This window comes from Panthera tigris, chromosome A2, assembly GCF_018350195.1.
Source record: "Panthera tigris isolate Pti1 chromosome A2, P.tigris_Pti1_mat1.1, whole genome shotgun sequence".
In the NCBI taxonomy this organism is placed as follows: Eukaryota; Metazoa; Chordata; class Mammalia; order Carnivora; family Felidae; genus Panthera; species Panthera tigris.
In genome coordinates this window covers 138,524,756-138,544,169 of record NC_056661.1, presented here as the reverse complement: position 1 = coordinate 138,544,169, position 19,414 = coordinate 138,524,756, and the positions used below count along the sequence as shown (strand labels likewise).

Sequence of the window (19,414 nt, the reverse complement as noted above, 5' to 3'; positions counted from 1 at the left end):
CCTAGACCTCTAAAGAAAATTTTGAAACTCAGAGGTCATAAAGAGAGATCTAAATAGATGTAAGATAGTCCTTGCCCTTAAGAGAGAGGACTTGACAGTATGATATTTAAACTCTCCCCCCAAATGTATAAATTAATTGCAGTGTCTGTTGGAATTCCAGAGGTTTTTTTTTTTTAAGAACGTGATAAATTGAAAATATAAGTGGAAGAATAAAGGATACTGAATAAGTCAACTTAAGAAAATAAAACGCATGGAGACTTGCCTTGGCCGACACTAAGATTACAAAACTATCACCAAAGCCTGTGAAGAAGAATCTACAGGCTCACATACCGATGGGAGCCTGCTGTGCTTCATCCATAATAAAATGGACCATAAACCAGTGGGGAAAGGATGGACTGTTTCGAAGATGATGCTAGAAAGAAGGGCTTACTAAATGGACAAAAAATAAACTGAATCCCTCTCTGGTGGAAGCATGGCCTCCAGAGAGATCAGAAACCTCAATGTAATGAAGAAAATGTCTACTGCTATGGATTTAGTGTTTCTCTTTATTTTTTTGAAAGTTTGAGAGCGAACGAGTCGGGAGAGGAAGAGAGAATCGCAAGCAGGCCCCAAGCTATCAGCTCAAAGCCCAGCGTGGGGCTTGATCTCACAACCACGAGATCATAACCTAAACCAAAACCAAAAGTCAGATGCTTAACTGACTGAGCCACCCAGGCTCCCTGGTATTTCTCTTTATTGTAACTATCCCCAACTAATGTTTTTACCTTTTTGCTTCCTTGGTAATTTCTCAAGCTTGTCTGGTATCTATTTGAGATATGTAGCAAAATTGTTTTTAACTTTCTGATAAAACCTAGCATGTTCCAGTGTAGTTACTTCATTTTCTACATAGAATTGTCAGCTAACCATCTATCCTTGAGAAAAATACTTGACCACTCTGAACTGATGCCGTGAAAGCTTCCATGAATCCTACGGATTCCCAGTGCAAGAGAGAAAAGATTCAGAAGATATAATATAAGGGAGCTACACAAAATAATGCATCAAGAGTACTTAATTGAATACATCCCAGATTGCCCATGAGCTGGAAAAACATTATATTCCCCCCAAACCTTCTCTTTGATGAATATTTGCCTTCTGTAGAAATTCTTAACAAGAACATAAGCACCTCCTGAGAAAAACCAAGCATTTATGTAATGTCTCCTTCAGTGTGCCCCTTACCGGGAATTATTCCCTCAGCCATGATCTCTAACACTCTGAACAGCTCTTGCTAAAGTCTTCTCTCCTTCCTCTGAAGATGCATGGAAATCTCATTACAAGTGTTCAACACCTGTTCCCTAAAAGGTCTCAAAAAGGATGTCAGTTTACTCAGCTCACTTGACAATGTGTCATGTTTTATTTTTTTTTTTTTACTTTCACATGGAATGTGGTGCACAGATAAATGCAGCCTTGGAATAGCAAGTTTTCTTATGAGCCATTTGGTAGAATTTATCATTCTCTAAATCCATAGTTCGAAACCCACTGATTGGTGACCTTTTCATTTATTTACTAACGTGTGTCAACAGGTAAACCAAGTGACATATAGCCCTGTGGCTCCTGCAGCACCTTGTTAATCTGAGTAGTTTAGATGTATTAAAAAGTCTTTTCCAGTTGGACAAAACCAGAGTAATGCAAACTGACAGATTTCACCTCTTGATAGCTCAATAGAGTTTGTAAGTACTCAGAGCCTGGACAGGTGAATAGTTTTAGAAATCAGAGGTTATTACCTATCGGCCCTAACTAAGTGCCCATATAGCTTCAAGAGCTAAATTAAAAGGCCTAATGAGTGTCTGTAATGCCAGATCCTTTTTTATTTCAAAAGGATAAACCTGTAAAAATACCCCAGAGGCATTTTGTTTACACACATTTTCACAGTGGCTGGCAGACCCAGGATGTTAAAATTGTAGAAACATTCAAGATATCACCAAGCCCAACCCACCTCTCTACACCTGGTCTTTACACTTGTCCAAGTAGGAGACATTCTCCAAATCTAAGCATCAGATATCACCACTAACGCATTAGTTGGCTGCCCTACCCCATCTTGTTTACATCTCAAAGGAGACAGATATACATACAGACATCAAGATCTTTGACTCATTTCTTAGTACCAAAGGCTACAAATCTTTTCAAAATAGATCTTTCATACTGTTCTCTTTTCTTCTTCATCTTGCCTCCCACTGGCCAGCCTCTGCAGTCCTGACTTTTCACCCTCCTCATTGCCCGTCATCACCACTACCTCCGGGATCCTGCTTTGCCTGACTGTTCACGGGCAGACCTTCTCCTTGAGAATGAAAGAGAGTTTAAGGGGCAGGAGGAGGATGGGAGAGTGGAGGTGTGATGGTACTTCTTTGATGCGTGAATATAACAAATGACCAAGAAAACGCTATTTTAAGTAAATGTAATTAGAAGACAAGAACTAGGCATGAAATTTAAGATGCTATAGCCCTTAATTATGTGATAATTTAGTACTGGCCTGGCAGTTACTATAACTGAGATCAATTTCTGAATCTGAATTCTATTGAGAGGATAAGGAGCAATAAAACCAAGGAGACCATTTATCAGTTTCAGCTGCTGAATATATATCAGTGTGTGTGAGATATATGTATGATAGATGTATAGGCTATATAACGGGATAGATATAAAGACCAGTCTTTAGGAAAACCCCTGTTACACAGTTAGGCAGAATTCTCCATGGAAAAATTTTATGCTGTCATTAAAATCCTGCAACATATTTCTAACCAGAGCTAAACAGAGTTAAATAAATAAACAATGCAGAAAGTTTTTTTTTTCTCTGTCAAGCCTTCATAGTCCTCACAGCCAGCAATCCTATGAAGATATTTTTTTTTCCCCTGGGAGATCCTGGATCTTCCTTCTTCACAAACTTGAAAGCCAGGGTCACAATAGTTAAAAAAACTTTTTTTTTTTTTAACTTTTTAAGTGTTTGTTTTTGAGAGAGAGAGCATGAACGGGGGAGGGGCAGAGAGAGAGGGAGACACAGAATCTGAAGTAGGCTCCAGGTTCTGAGCTGTCAGCACAGAGACCAATGCGGGGCTCAAACTCACCAACCATGAGATCATGACCTGAGCCGAAGTCAGATGCTCAACTGACTGAGCCACCCAGGCGCCCCTAAAAGGACAACTTTAATAAAATCAAGCCAAGGTGTCTGTGTTTCTCCACTCATACAAATCACATAACTATAAAAGCCTGTGACAATTTAAGCCTACTAATGTTTCTCTGATTCCATCACCATCACCCCTTATTTTAAGATCTTAAGAGGAGACTATGTTGCCATATTCCTCTTGAAGAAAGTCTCACAAAACATCACTGATGTCTACCTCACATATGTATCTTTTTATGGCCCATTACCCCTGAATCTCCACTTGTTCTTGGCTTCTGCATTTGTTCGGTTTGGGTCCATTCTGGCTGCTATGGGCCTATACTCCAGTGGCCAATCTCCTTTGATCCAGAGTTGACCATTTGCTTAAAAATGAATTTACTGAGGGGAGAGATAATCCAGGTAAAGTAGTTAATGTGACTGTCACAACAGAACAATTACTCCAAAGTGCTGTATCATTAGCATGGTTAATTCCAGAGGTATTAACTGGAACTGTTGCTTTAAATGGCAGGGTTATTAAGTAAGTTAATACCAAAGGGATTCCTGGAATTAGCAGGCCACAGACCTATTGTTTTCAAACATCCATGGTATTAGTACTCTCAGGGATTTTAAACAGCTGTAGGGAGTCCATAACATTCCAAATCTTTTCATTCACACAGAATTGTTCAAATATGTACAGCATCCTACTGAATAACATTACAGAAAAGTAAGATGTGTTCAGATTCTACAGATAAAGTCACCTTTTTTTTCCCTAAAATGAAATTTATACAAAGATGTAGCTTGATTTCAGGTAAACGAAATAATCTGAAGTCCCTACGGGTCACCGTGGTATATGTTTGTTTTTCATAAACACTGGTAGTTCTCAAAGTGCATTCCCCAAAGCGGCATCATTGGCAACTCCTAGGAACTTGTAGGAAATGCAGATTCTTGGGTCCCAAACAAGATCTACGGCATCTGAAATTCAGAGGGTGATGCCAGGGAATCCGTGTTTAACAAGCTTTCCGGGAGGTTCTGGTGCATGCCGAAGCTGAGAACCACAGATCTATACGGAAGCTATTCCAGTCATCGATTGCAGCGATGGATGTATTCCAGCACTCTCAAAACTGTACTAACATTTAGGTTGCCATCAGACAATCCAGGAAGGGATCCATGTTAATGCTCTTCTCTTGCATTAGCTGAGAGTACCAAGTCTTGGGGAGTCAGATACTGGGCAAGGTTGAGTCAGGTTGGCCCTGAAGAGTTGGGGAAGTAGAGTTTAGTTTTAGAAACCGCTTCTCCCCTAGATTCTGAGGCAGTCTTCTTAGCATGTTCTACCCTGTTTCCTTTACGTGGCCAACTCAGGAGTTCCCCCCGGAGTCATCTAGTCAGGAGTTCTGAAAGTGGCAGACAGGTTTCAAGAGGGAGTTTTGCCTAATAAGAAAGAATTTGCTCTCTTACCCACCTTTCCCTCTCAGGATGAGAAATCCCATGAGCATGGAGATCTGGCTGGGATTAGGACTCAAAGAAGCCTGGTCGTGTTAGGCTCTGGCACTCTCCCTCACCACAGGTTGCTGTGCTAGAGCCAGAGGATGGGTCAGAAGACCTCAATAAATTTTAGACTTCCCAATTGAGTCATCAGTCTGGATCATGCAAAGTGGGAGAACATTAACACCAATAAGAGTTAAGGTTACAATTAGGACAGACTGGAGTCAGCAGACATTCCTTGAGCCAAGGGAACTACAAATCAGAACTACTATGATATACTACCTCACACCTGTCAGAATGGCTAAAATTAACAACTCAGGCAACAGCAGATGTTGGCAAGGATGCAAAGAGGAACCCTCTTGCCCTGTTGGTGGGAATGCAAACTGGTGCAGCCACTCTGGAAAACAGTATGGAAGTTCCTCAAAAAATTAAAAATCGGATTACCCTATGACCCAGCAGTTGCAACTATGATGTATTTATCCAAAGGATGCAGGAGTGCTGTTTCAAAGGGGCACGTGCACCCCAGTGTCAACAATAACCGAAGTATGGAAAGAGCCCAAATGTTGATAGACTGATGAATGCCTAAAGAAGATGTGGTATGTATATACAATGGAATATTACTCAGTGATCAAAAGTGATGAGATCTTGCCATTTGCAACAACATGGATGGAACTAGGTATATTCTAAGCAAAATAAGTCAGAGGAAGATAAATATATGATTTCACTCATATGAGGAATTTAAGATACAAAACAGATGAACATAAAGGGAGGGAAGCAAAAATAATATAAAAACAAGGAGACAAACCATAAGAGACTCCTAAATACAGAGAACAAACAGGGTTGCTGGAGGAGGTGTTGGGGGGGGGGATGGGCTAAATGGCCGATGGGCATTAAGGAGGACATTTGTCGGGATGAGCACTGTTATATATAAGTGTTATATATAAGGGATGAATCCCTAAATTCCATTTCTGAAATCGTGATTACACTATATGTAAAGCAGTTAGACTGCTGCTGACTTTCTCTGATCTAAAGTTTCTGACCTCACAGACTCACTAAAAGAAGCTTTTCTTTCTGAAGATCTCCTTATGTTACCTATGAGCAACTTAAAGCCTTCCTATTGACGTATCTTTGATCATATTTCTTGCAAGATAATAATGCTTTTCTTGCATGTTGAGTCCATTTAATTCCCTCTGTATCAGAGCTTTATAGCAGAACTTCCTCATATTGACCAAAAACCTATGGTATAGAGCTATCCTCTATACCATATAATCTGCCAAGAGAGAAAGACACATAACTTCTTTGAAGCCTGAAATATTACCTTGTTCATCATCATATCCCCTTAGTTGTTAGTAGACTACCTTCCAGGCAATAAATGTTGACTCAAATTCAGGGTCACAAAATCTGGGGATGTTGAGGAACCAGGCAAGAAATCTTAGTCCATATATAGGAATTACTTTTTGATGTACTCTAGCTGGTTATCATGACCTAGATGCAAGGGAGAGAAGTATTATGGTAGCATTATTGCCATGGTCCCTTTATCCAACACCATCTTTATTGTTTGGTTGCAAGTATAGATACAAGTCTGTTAAGACTTAAGGTCAAATACCTTACAAATTTCTCCATATCCTATATGGGGGGAAGGGGGGACTGAAATGATCTTACTGGTCTTCTCCCCAGGTTCCCTTGCAACCTTCACTCTGAGCATCACTGTGTGTCCAACACTAAGGATTTTGACAGGAAACGGCTAGAAGGGAGGCAGCTGGGGAGAATATGCTAAGAGTATGCAATAGGGAACAGAATTAAAGCCTAAAGCCTACTAAAGCAAAATAGTCAAGCTGTCTTCTCTACCTCCTTACCTTGTTTCTGCTGAGATATTTTCTTAAATGTACAGAGCTATAATTAAAAGGAATTGCTTTGAGCAGTCAGGGAGTGTTAACTAGAAAATTAAAAGTGGTGCAAAATGAAGAAAGCTTGTCCCCAAGAGCAGTGCATTGAAAAGTCATCAAGCAACCTTGCTACTTTGGGCATATTGGTTTCAAATGACACTATTTGAAATGTATTACAACAATCATCAGCTTGGTGTGAAGCTTGAAGAATATAGAGACCTATGTAATGCTGTGAAGATGTTACAGAAAGTGAACATTTCAAGGAGGAATTCTCAAATATTCAGTGTTCAGATTTGTAATGGAGCCATTGATAACCTTGCTATCTAATAGAGTTCTGACTACAGACATGCATTAAACTTCTTGGCTGTAGTCAAATGAGTGACAGCCAGAGATGGTATACGCAGTGTACTTGATAAAAATGCTATTTATTTAAAGTATTAGAGTGGCCATTATGTTCAAGTACAAAGTCCTGCTCTTCTCAGTAAATTTAGTCTGGGAAAAATAAAATGTTTTAGACTAGTTTTAAGTTTCAGAAGGACACAGGGTACTCTCCAAGTTTTTACTTAAGATAGTGTCAAATGTAAAAGCTGGTTTTGACATAGTCACCTGTAAACAGAAACAAGTTTTCAGGTTCTTTCTGTGATTATTTTCCATTATTGCATACTTGTGGCTAAGGATATGGTGACTTAATAAACTCTTCAAACCTGCAGCCATTTCAGAAGCTATTATTGAATGTATAGTCAGTCGAGTGTGTGTGTGATTCCTATTCAAAGAATTGAAAATTAAAAAGGATTCAGTCCTTGTGTTATTGCCGCTTACCTGACATCAGAGGTAAGATTTTAATCCGTTCTCAGCCGGTATCCTGTATGACCTTGGACACCTTCTTTAACCCCTCCAAGGACTCTCTTAATATGGAAATGGGGGCCATTATTTTCTAACTTGCAGAATGGTTGTAAGGATTCAGTAAATGATGTAATAAAGAAGGTAGGAAAGTAAGTTCTTTTGTGATAATAAATTTTGTTGCTTTTCTATTATGAAAAACACATGATATAAACATAGAAATATGTTTAACACAATCCAATGTAGAGAAAGCCCAACATTTATGTTTATAGGAAGCATAGAATTTCTTAGCTAGAAGGAATTGTAGAGATTATAGGATTTGGTGACTCTTAGCATTTGTTTAGTTTATGAACCACTTTGAGAACCTGAAAGGTATGAGCCTTCTCTCCCCGCAATGCCTTCATACCCAAAAATTAGCAAATAATTTTAAGGCTGTGCCCTAAAACCTGTTCCTAATCTCTAAATCCCTTGGGTTAAGAATCCTCAACTTAATTCAATACCTTCAATCTAAAGATGGAAAAATTAAGGAATATAAGTGATATGCTCTTGAGAATTAAAAATTATTTTGATAACCCTTTTACAAATATGTCTTTCTCTAATTTAAGAGTGCAGCATTCATCGGATTTTTGAGCATTATTCTCAAACTGCAGCCACATTTCATTGGTGGACTTGCCGATTCTGTCACCCTCGGCATGTTAGTGACAGGAGCAATCTGCAGTCGTACACAAAGTTAAGTGATTTGGGTATTTACTTTTAACACAGTTTTTCCCAAAAAGGTATATTCTTGCATCGTCAATAAACTTTCATTAGTTATCTGTGATGGTCCAAAGCCTATTCAAAATATTGAGGGTACAAGATAATGAGATCTAGTTTCTGACTTGGATCTGGGCATAGACTCATAAGCCCCTAAGAGGGGAGCTCGGAGGGAGGAGCAACTCATTCAGCCCTAGAACTTGAAGAAGGTCCCACATTTAAAGCAACGTTAAAGTTGTATCTTCAATGATGAGTAGGGGCTTTCTAGGCAGAGAATCCAGATGTCTTAACTCCCTGTGTGGGCAGATTTTACATGGCTTAATTATCTTTGTAGTTTAGAATCATTAACTGATACATATATGGTAGTCCTAAAATATATAGGATGCCCCATTGGAGACCCATTCCCTGGTTTTACAACCATGCATCCTCATTCCCTGAGCCACACAGTCTCCAAACCTCAGGGTCATTCTCCTCTCTGGCCTGCAATTTCTAGTAACTTTCAAGGGCTTGCAAATTTGTTCTTCAAAGCATCCCTGCACCCTCCTCTTACCATCTTCCCATAGTTCTCCATATTGCTAGACCTGACCCTTGGAATCCTGGCCACACAGCCTCACCAATCCTTCCTTTTTCTGCACAACCACAAATACATTTTCCTAAAATCAATTTAATCTGAAGCCTTGCAAAGCAACGCTTGCTGTGTTGTACGTAGGATATAGTTATCCAGTGTACTTATGATCTTAAAGCCTGCCACAGTCCGAGCCCAAACTCATCACCTATTATTCTCCTGCATGTTTGCACTCCAGCCAGGCAGGGGCAAAGCAGAAGTGGTAAGAGCCCACATTAAGTTCAGTTCTCCCCTTTTCCACTTGCTAGCTGTTGCACTTCATCCTTCCAGGCTTGTTTCCTTATCTGTAAGTTAGATGAATAAATAACCAAACAAAGCTGTTAGGGAAATTAGCGTGGTGATGCATGGAAAGTGCCTGGCGCTATATGCCTGACACATAATTGACTCAATAAATGGTAACATTTGTAATCATTATCTTCCTCTGAAATGCACCTCTCTGTCATAGAGACATTTCTAGAAACCTGTCCTCTACCTACCAGGTCATTTGTTACTCCTTTAGGACGTGCTTCAGGTTCTGCTTACCTTCCTGCTGATTCCTCCCTCCAAACCCACCTGTTCTCGGCTGCTCTCACGTCTACATTACTGCTGTGTTTGCTCTGCGTTGTTTTCAAACTTTTCTTGAGGAGCTTGTCTTTCTCATCAGACTCTAGTAGCTAGAGCTGCCCCCAAATGGAGGAGATGATTGTGCAAAGCCATGATCTCCTTGACTTCACCCTCTTGAGGATTTTGAAGCGATCGTGAAACAGGTGGAAGATTGGATAGTTGATGTCTAAGGATCCTTTTCAGTAGTGATTTTGCAGTCTGAGTTGTTACAGATCAGGGACATGGCTTACACCTCCTCCTCCTCACAGCTTAAGAACATGTAGGGACACTCAATTATGTGGTGTTTGGCAGACTGGCTTTCCGCTCTTGACCCCTGTCACAGACAAGCGGTGGCTTTCCATCCTGCAGGGAAGTTTAGGAGAATGAGTGCAGGGTTGGGGGATGGAAACCCCCACATCTATCACACTGTGACCTATAGTACGCTTATAATAAATGTTTAATGAGCAAGCACCAGCCATAAGCAGTGTTTCACTGCCTCATTGTACAGCCCTTGGAAATAAGAGCAATTGGAAGAGTGTCTTTCAAGTTTAAGGTGAAAGTTTTAGGAAGAAGTTGAAGGAAAATATCCATTGCCAAAAATCAGAACTCCTTAGGTTCCGCAGAAAAAGCCATTTCTCGGGGCGCCTGGGTGGCTCAGGCAGTTAAGTGTAAGACTCTTGATTTTGGCTCGGGTCTTGGTCTCCCAGTTTGTGGGATAGAGCCCCACATCAGGCTCTATGCTGACAGTGCAGAGCCTGCTTGGGATTCTCTCTCACCTTGCTCCCTGCCCCTCCCCTGCTCCTTGTGCGCTCGTGTGCTCACCCTCTCTCTCTTTCAAAATAAACATTTTAAAAAGAAAAAGCCCTTTTCCTGAAAATTTTATTTCCCTTCTTTACAACCTCCTTACTGGGACAAAGAGTCCATGAACGTAAGACAGTGTTTATCTTCAGTGTGCTTGTTCGAAACTCTGTTCTTCACATTCAGTTTGAAACGGTTTCATTATACGAGGCACTTCTGATTTCTGCCAGTTGGTTGTATCTCTAAAATCAACTGCTTTTCCTTCTCTGTTGCTGAATTTCAGGTAGCTGTACTTAATCTTATTGTGGCCTTGCCTTTTTATACCAGTTTCCCTAATGCTGAAAGAACCTTCAGCTTCAAAGAACTCCTCCCCACCCCTCTCCAGTTGGAGGAGGACAGGGGGTGGCGTAATGGCAGACATGGAAGGATGGGGCGGGGGAGGGGGAGGAATCAGTTAATCGCAGGTTGTCCAAGTTGTTTTAGGTGGTTTTATATTTCTTGAATTTAAGATCAACGTAAAGTATAAACATTTCAGGCTGAGAATTTAAATGGTAACAAAAAACCATGGTTTTTGCTAATGTCAGGAATGACTCATCTGGTGAGAAGGGTATTGTATTGATAATACAATACAGAGAGAAGGAAAAGACTGTAGTATCTTCTCTCTTTGTGTTCCTGACCTTGAGGAGAATAGTAACTTGTTTGTTGCAGAAGTTGAGCATCTAATGTGCTGATGCACCTGTTCTTATATATTAAATGGCAAAGCACTTGCAGTTCTGTGATTGCTTTGTGAGGGAAATATTTTCTACAATCTGGTGAACTGTTTTTGTTTTGTTTTTTTTAAGAATGTATTTATTTGTATTTTTTGCATCTCTTATTTCTCAAAAATATGCTTTCTATTCTATTTCAACACCCTGATCTCCTCATTACATATTGGAGTATGTTTGACTTTTTCTTTTCAAGGTAACATTATGATGATTTCTTTTTAACATAGAGACCATGAACCAGGCAACTCCTGCCAGAAAGCTGGAAGAGGTCCTTCACCTAGCAGAGCTCTGCATAGAAGTCTTACAGCAGAATGAAGAGCATCATGCAGAGGTGACGACTTGCTTTAACTGTCCTATAAAGCTGCACGTGATGCTTTGCCATAGTGGGAATAGCACTGAAGAAGTGGCCTGCCCGTAGACTTTGATAGGTAGCTGGCCATCTACCTGTAAGAAAAACTGAGAATGTATGTGCATTTCCTGGGTATCCAATTCCTGTATGTTACAGAGGGACTGTAGATGTATATAATTTATTATCTGTTCCTGACAACAGTCACTCTGTGAGGAACACGGGAGAACTTACGGGATCTGCCAAACACGTACAGGTAATACGAAGCAGAGCTGGAACACAAACCCATCTCCTGATGCCGGATTCCTTGTGTCTCCCCCATGCTGGGATGGCTTTAGTTTAGAAATGGAAATTAATCAAGATGCAAAAGGAAAAGTAGTGATAAACTATAACAAAATCAAGTAGAAGACGTGGATAACTACATGACTGATAATTAGTCTTTTATTCTTACCATCAAACTTTTCTCTAAATTTTCACTAAACCTGCATTCTTTATAGTGTTAAAAGTTTTAATTGTGTATTAACATTCACTCTGTAGAGTGGTATTTCACCAGGCCAACTGCTTATTCTAAGACTTAAAACTGCTGCTCTTTTTAATAGTCATGAGCGTATTAAAAAAAAAAAAAAAAACAAAAGGGGGCACCTGGGTGGCTCAGTCGGTTAAACCTCTGACTTCAGCTCAGGTCATGATCTCACAGTTTGTGAGTTTGAGCTCCACGTCGGGTTCTGTGCTGCTTCGGATTCTGTGTCTTCCTCTCTCTCTGCCCCTCCTCCTTTCCTGCTCTGTCTCTCAAAAATAAACATTAAAAATTAAAAAAAAAAAAAAGAATTTTATGACTTTGAATTCAGTTTGGAAAATATATGGATTTAAGTAAGTATAATAAATTTCAGGGCCTTAACAGTGCTTTTATTCTTGAGGAAGCACATGAAATGGGCAAGAGTTTTTTAAAAGCCCGGATACATAAGACTTTATAGAACATTTATATGTAATGAGGCCAAGTTCTTAAAAATATGAGAAACTATAGGAAGTACATTTTAAGCAAATTCTTAAAAAAGAATATTCAGGAAACCTTACTATAGGTAACTAAGATTTATGGTATCTGATTATAAATATGATCATTCAAAACATCTGCTTTTAGCTCACACTATGGAGTCTAGTTTTTACCTTACATCTGTCATGTGTGAACTTGTTATGGATATTTTATTTTAAACTGAAGAAACAGCTGCTTCAATAATGTGAAATGAATCCCCATGAGGATCTTCTCTAGGCTAGTACTACTGCTATGTTACAATGAAAATGATTCTATGCTGAAATATATGTATGTGATGTCTTTGTCTTTTGTTAAAAGGCATTAGCATCAGAGTGTTAGACATTTTTGAATTAAAAAATATTTCTGATTGGATATTCAGTTTCAGTGTATTTCACCTAAATGGGTACATCTAATATTCCCCTACATTTCACAAAAATACCATTTAATTTTCCTGTACTCATAAGGAAAATAATTACTCTCCTGTCTTTTAAATGCAATGATTAAGTGTTGTCTACTCCACGCAGTCACTAAATGCTTGTTAAAGGTAATGTATTCAAATATAATTAAAATGTAAATAATATTTTGTAATCCACAAAAATATGGTTGACGAGATGGATCATCATAACTCATAAATATCACTCTACTATATGCTGAAGTATAAGATTATTATAATGACCTCGTTTTAAAATGCTTTGTAACACTATGGCCTTTTCCATTACCCAATGCTTCCAAATTCTTGGAATCCATCAGGGAAGAGAGGTGAGTAAAGCTGTTCCCACTGTTTTTCTAGCATGGAATAAATAACTCTTTTAGTGAAGATTAGATAGAACCCACTTTGATCGTAGTTACTTTAACGCCAAGTTACTTCTCCTCCTTACAATTAAAGATTATTTCTTTGAATGGACTTATCTTGGTTGTATCGTTTCTATAAATGTGTCTTAATAATTGTGTGCATAATTACTGCTGGCCATCTAAGTACGGTTTTTGAAAAGGTTTTGATGATTTGGTTTTGTCCTTTTTTTTGCCTTTTTCTTTTCTTTCTTTTTTTTTTTTTTAAAGATTTTTATTTTACTTTTAAGTAATCTCTACGCCCATTGTGGGACTGAAATGTACAACCCTGAGATCAGCAGTTGCATGACCTACTGACTGAGCCAGCCAGGCACCACCCCGCCTTTTTCTTTTTGTAACCAGCAGAGCAACTTTTTCTTTGAACAGTATTGGGGAGAGAATTGGTCTGATGCTAACGTCATTTCCAGAGTAAGTTAGTAGACCGCACTCTGCACTGATCTTTATTCTGCTGGGTGTTCACATTGGAGTCTCTTTACTACGCACGAGCACCTGCTTGGCTCCCTTGGTGGAGGTCAATGTGTCTGCCTCACAGAGCCCTCCCATTGGCTCCTGTGTAGGCTTCTTTTACCTTTACTGTACCTCTATCACAGTGGCAATTTAGTTTCAGGGCTAAGAGGTGGTTTCTATCAGCAATTTCCCAGTCAAGCAGTTTTCACTTCTTCACATTTTTAACAGCCCTCCCTTCTCTCTGATGGCCTCTCCACTTCTCTTTTGAGGCCTTATTTCTGACCTTGTTTTCTCCTTAAAAAGATAGTTTAAGATCCTTTCCAGAAAATCTTAAGGCTATCTCCACATTCCAGTGCCTAGACTGTGCCTGACCAGAAACGTAGGCAAACCGATCTGTCAACTGTCCATCCAGAGGCCACTCACTTTGACAATGCCGGGAGGACCCAGATGTTGAGGAGAAAGCCCTGGGCTCCCACCAGCACACCGTCTCCACATGCGCCATTTGACGGATAAGAAAACTGACCCAGAAAGGTTGAGCGACTTGCCAGAAATGCACAGGTGGTTAGTGATGGGGCTGCAGACCTGGGTGCTTTGCAGTGAACCACATTGTTATTTCTCGTTGACTGGAGGGGCAGAATAGTTGTCTTACCCTGGTCTGCTGCCAAGTTTCATACTGGGCATCATAGCAGGAATGGCAATATAGAGGGGATGATTATGGTGCAAGCCTGGGGATGCCCCTTTCCATTCATTCTCTTCCTTTCCTGGCTGTCTGGTGGATCCTAGGACTCTGCCTAAGGGAGTGGAGTACTGAAAATATCAGTGGATGGGAGGAGAGAAGAAACATCATCAGTGCAACCACAGCTCAGGTTGTTCCTTTGTTGCTCATGATTACAGCAGGATCTAGATTTAAGGTCGCTGAAATCGTCGAAATGTAATATTGTCCATCATATCAGGGACACTGTAAGAAAAAAGGATGTTGGCAGTAATTTGGTATTTGTGGCACCGATAGCTCTCAGTTCACTGCACATCGGCGATTCTTCTTGTGCTTCAGCTGGCCGTGTCCCAGGCTCTTCCTCCGGCAACGGAGGCAGGACAGGAAAGGAGTTCAGGGTGGACACACGTATTTGTGCATACACTCACTCATATGAACATCAGTATCTGAACCAGATGATGTTTCTGGATGGATTCTAACATGAAGAGAGAGGGTATTTGATTTTTTTCTCCATTTGTTTTGCCGCTTTGTGTGTGACCCTACTCTTCTCACTAACATGCACATCCAAGGAGCATCTTAAAGTACGGTTATTTGTTCATGAACGAGATCTGCTTACTACCGACTACTGACTAAACTACAATAATCTCAACCGTTGAGTTAGTATTAATTACGTAGTATTTGTATCTCGATAGCCAGTGAGATAAACCAACATTTTTTAGAGCGGTTTTACTATTGGGTTAGATTAGCCTCTGGTCCAACAAATGTCCCTTATTTTGAAAGAAGATAACCAGCAAGTGGCTTTCAGATGGCAAAGTTATAGAGACAGAGTTCCATTTGCTGCAGTGACTCTCAAATGGAATTCCATGAACATCAATAGCCTACCAAAAATGTCTGTTAATTATTTAGTAATGTTTAATACTGTGTGTATATAATGTATATAATACTATATAATAATAAGAGTAGTACTTTCCTCTGAAAAGTACTTTCCCCTAAGATATGCTTTGAAATATTTTCAGTTTGCCTTCTCTCTTGATTATTTCAATATTTATATTCATGTATGAATCCAATGAGGGAGAGATTTTGTTGAATCCAAAGAGCCATAAAAAACCTATGGCTAGGTTGACAGTGGTTTAGGTGTCGTCCTCTAGACCATTCTACTGGTTCCTCAAAAGAGCGTACGTATTTCTGGAATATGGCCCCTTAGTGTTACATTGCTCTCTGTGTATGTGTATGTTGGGGCTGGGGGATCTTCCAGACACTAGACTTGTCTCCAGAGCTTTCAAGATTGTCCATAAAATACAGGATTGCAAACTGATCTTTTCCTGAGGAAAAAAAAATGAGCACATAGTGCATTTCAAAATCAGATTCACTGTCTTTTGCTCATTTATGCAGTTATCTTTTTTTTGTAAATTATAAATTTTAACTATATTTTTTAGGGTAAAGTTAATCAAAAGCCTCTGACCTCAAATAAATTAGAAGAGACATAAAGGAATATTAATAGATGTTCTGGCAAGAAAAAACCAGAGGACATTAACAGTGGTCTGATCTGCACAACATGATAGACATACAGATAGAAGGACAAGTATTGTTGATTAAGAAGCATCTACATGTGTAAGAGCTTGGTCTCTATACTCCAGCTCACTGAGATTCAAGTTATTGTTCTGACACCTACGAAGTACATGACTTTGGGCTAGTTCTGTAAACTCTCTGTGTTTGCTAACATAGAAAGCTAGGATAATTATGCCATTTACCTTTCTGGAAGGGTTGTTTTGAGGATCAAATAATATAATGTATAAAAAGCCTTTATAATAGGGGTGCCTAGGTGGCTCAAGTAAACATCTGATTCTTGATTTTGGCTCAGGTCATGATCTCACGGTTGTGGGATTGAGCCCCACATCAGGCTCCATGATGAGTGTGGAGCCTGCTTGGGATTCTCTCTCTCCCTCTCTCTCTGTGCCTCCCAAGCTTGTTCGCGCTCGCTCGCTCTCTCTCTCTCTCTCTCTCTCTCTCTCTCTCTCTCTCAAAAAATAAATAAGGGAGGTGAGGAGAAGTATTGCCAATTTGCAGAAGAGGAAATGGAAATTCACCGAGGGAACTGATTTGTCCATGAGCACTCAAGTCTCACCACTAAGTGCAAAAGCTTGGTACTCCTAGTTTCAGTGTCCATTCTTACCTGCACTGTTTTCAACTGTGCTTAGAAAACAAACACAGCTTTCAAAGTATTGTCACCTTGTCACATACATCATTTTCACTGTATAAGATCTTTTTGTTGTTAGAATGTTGGTAGAAATGGTATGGCTGAAGGATTACAATCAAGTTTTGTATTTTCCTCTTAAACAATTCAGCATTACCTTCTGCCTCTGCCATGTCATATACAAAAATTAGTGGCTTAGCTCTAATGCTAAGATAACTTTAACCCAGGTAATCATGACTTGATCGGTGCCCTTCAGATGGCTACATTTCTGAGTGGGGTTTCCTCCTCCCTGGTGGAGACCTTGATGCCATGGAACCTCCACAATCCTCCGTGAAGTGGTCCTTGAGGGAGGACATCGTACAGCCTCTCTTCTTACAGTCCACGGTGGGATGACTGCCACCTAGGGGGATGGCAAAAAAGTAAGTGGGTAGGTGTAGAAACCACTCTGTTCTCAAGGTAACGGCCTGTGACCCTTACTTTTTCTTTTCAAAGACTGTGATTGCTTAAAGCTTTCTCTGGTCGTCTGAGGAGAACAGGAAGCGTTCATCACAGATTGGCTTACATTCATCAGGAATACAGTTTGAGACACAGAAGTACACTTCTGTAAAAATAATGAAAATTGTGAGTTGATCGCAAAATCTTGCCATCCTGAAGTTACTTTTTTTTTTTTTTTTTTTTTTTTTAGATAAAATTCTGTTCCATTTTATTTCATTCCCTACTGTGGCTTTGTCTTCCAAGTTCATTTTAAAAAGAGCTCTGTAAATTTTTCTGAGTCTTGAAATAATCCTTGACATAACATGATGGTTACTTTCTTAATCTTTTGAGATTAAAAATTTTAATCTTTTGTGAAAGTACTGGTTGTGAACTACAAGTAAGACCAGAGGTCCCTCTGCAGCACCGCATTTTTGCTCGAGTTTCTATCCTGCTGCACCTAGAGTCAGGAATCTCCGGTTCCTCTTATGTCAGTCATTGCTGTAGCTCTAAAAGATAGGAGTAAGACATATGTAATGAAATGACACTTTTATTTTTTACTTTTATATTATTTGTCACATACCCTTTTTTTTTTAATGTTTATTTATTTCTGAGACAGAGGGAGACAGAGTGAGTGGGGGAGGGGCAGAGAGAGAGGGAGACACAGAATCTGAAACACGCTCCAGACTCTGAGCTGTCAGGACAGAGCCGGATGTGGGGCTCCAACCCACGAACCATGAGATCATGACCTGAGCCAAAGTCGGACGTTTAACTGAGCCACGCAAGCGCCCCTGTCACATACCCATTTAAGTAGATAGTTAAAAAGTATTCAAAGATAATATTTTGAAAGAGCAATAGCTCATGACATAAAGCATACCATTTCCAACAGTTTTTCACGTTTATATATTTGTAGCAGCAAAGTTCAAGTCCTAAACACCGAGCTGGGCATTAAATGTCCCTAACTCTCACATCTGTTTGTATTCTTCCTGTAGGCAATGTTTTCTTACACTTGCCATCCATTAATTCATTACATGGCGATGTTTTGTATTAATAAATTGTGGGGCGCCTGGGTGGCTCAGTTAGTTGAGCATCTGACTTCGGCTCAGGTCATGATCTCATGGTTCGTGAGTTGGAGCCCCGCATTGGGCTCTGTGCAGACAGAGCCTGGAACCTGCTTCAGATTCTGTGTCTCCCTCTCTCTGCCCCTCCCCCACTCATACTCTGTCTCTATGTCTCTCAAAAATAAATAAAACATTTAAAATAATACTTGTATTAATAAATTGGACATTATCTTGTGATACAAGTTTTTAAGAAAATACCCAATGGGTTGATATTTTATAATCCATTTTGTTTTGCGGTTTGACACTTAATGTGGTTTTAATCTAATTTACATTTGAAGAAATTAAATGAAGTTTTACAACCATGTATCACATGTTCTTAGAAAGTTCTTGAAAGTAAACGTTGACTTCTCTGGCTATAGCATGATGAATCCTTTTTTTTTTTTTTTTTTTTTTTAACGTTTATTCATTTTTGAGAAAGAAAGAGAGATGGGAGGAGTAGAGAGAAAAGGAGATACAGAATCCAAAGCAGGCTCCAGGCTCCGAGCTGTCAGCACAGAGCCTGGCACGGGGCTCGAACTCACGAACCATGAGGTCATGACCTGAGCTGAGGTTGGAGGCTTAACCAACTGAGCCACCCAGGCACCCCCATGATGAATCCTTTTTAAGTGATTAATTCTAATTGGGAAACTAATGGAAACTTCTGTATCACAGAAGTGTAAATATTTTGTATCTATTTGGTTAACACACTACCAAAAGGTATATTTTAAAAGGGGGAGAAAGGGGGCTCCTGGCTGGCTCAGTAGATAGAGCATGTAGCTCTCGGTCTTGGGGTGGTGGGTTCAAGCTCCACGTTGAGTACAGACTTTATTTAATAAAGAATTTTTTTTCTAGGCTGGGGAGGGGGGGAAGACCTGAAAAACAATTCACTAAAAACAGTATAAAGAGAGCCCTTATGGATATGAAAAAATGTTCAAACCCATTCATTATTAGAGAAATGCAAATTAAAACAGAACTGAGATGCCGTAGCCAGACAAATCCATGTTATTTTTTTGTGTGAGTGTGATAAGAGCACTTAACACAAGATGTAGCCTCGAAGCAAAATGTTGAGTATGTAACAGAGCACTGTTAACTCTAGGCACTGTACTGCACAGTAGATCTCTAAGACTTGTTCATCTCGTATAATGAAATCTTCGCACCTTTCACTAATGCATCCCTGATTCACACTCCCCCCAACCGTTCTGCGTCTGAATCCACCATTCCACACTCTGCTTCTAAGGATTTGACTAGCGTAGATTTCACTCAGCATAACATCTTCTAGATTTAACCAGGTTGTGGCAAATGGCATGATTTCCCTCCTTTTTAAAGGAATTTCCATTGTATATCAATGCCCTATTTTCTTTATCCATTCATCTGCTGGTGGACATTTAGATTGCTTCCATGTCTT

The 19,414-nt window shown here is 39.7% G+C and overlaps 1 protein-coding gene across 8 annotated transcripts in view; it reads left to right on the top strand.

Annotated features, from left to right (window-relative positions):
* Positions 1-19,414, top strand: part of CADPS2 (calcium dependent secretion activator 2) — a 539,410-nt gene that overhangs the window by 433,326 nt on the left and 86,670 nt on the right. For all 8 annotated transcript variants that reach the window (XM_042970898.1, XM_042970882.1, XM_042970892.1 and 5 more), the window contains one exon: positions 11,088-11,191. In XM_042970898.1, the coding sequence (XP_042826832.1) occupies positions 11,088-11,191 (104 nt within the window). The remainder of the gene's footprint in view (positions 1-11,087; positions 11,192-19,414) is intronic.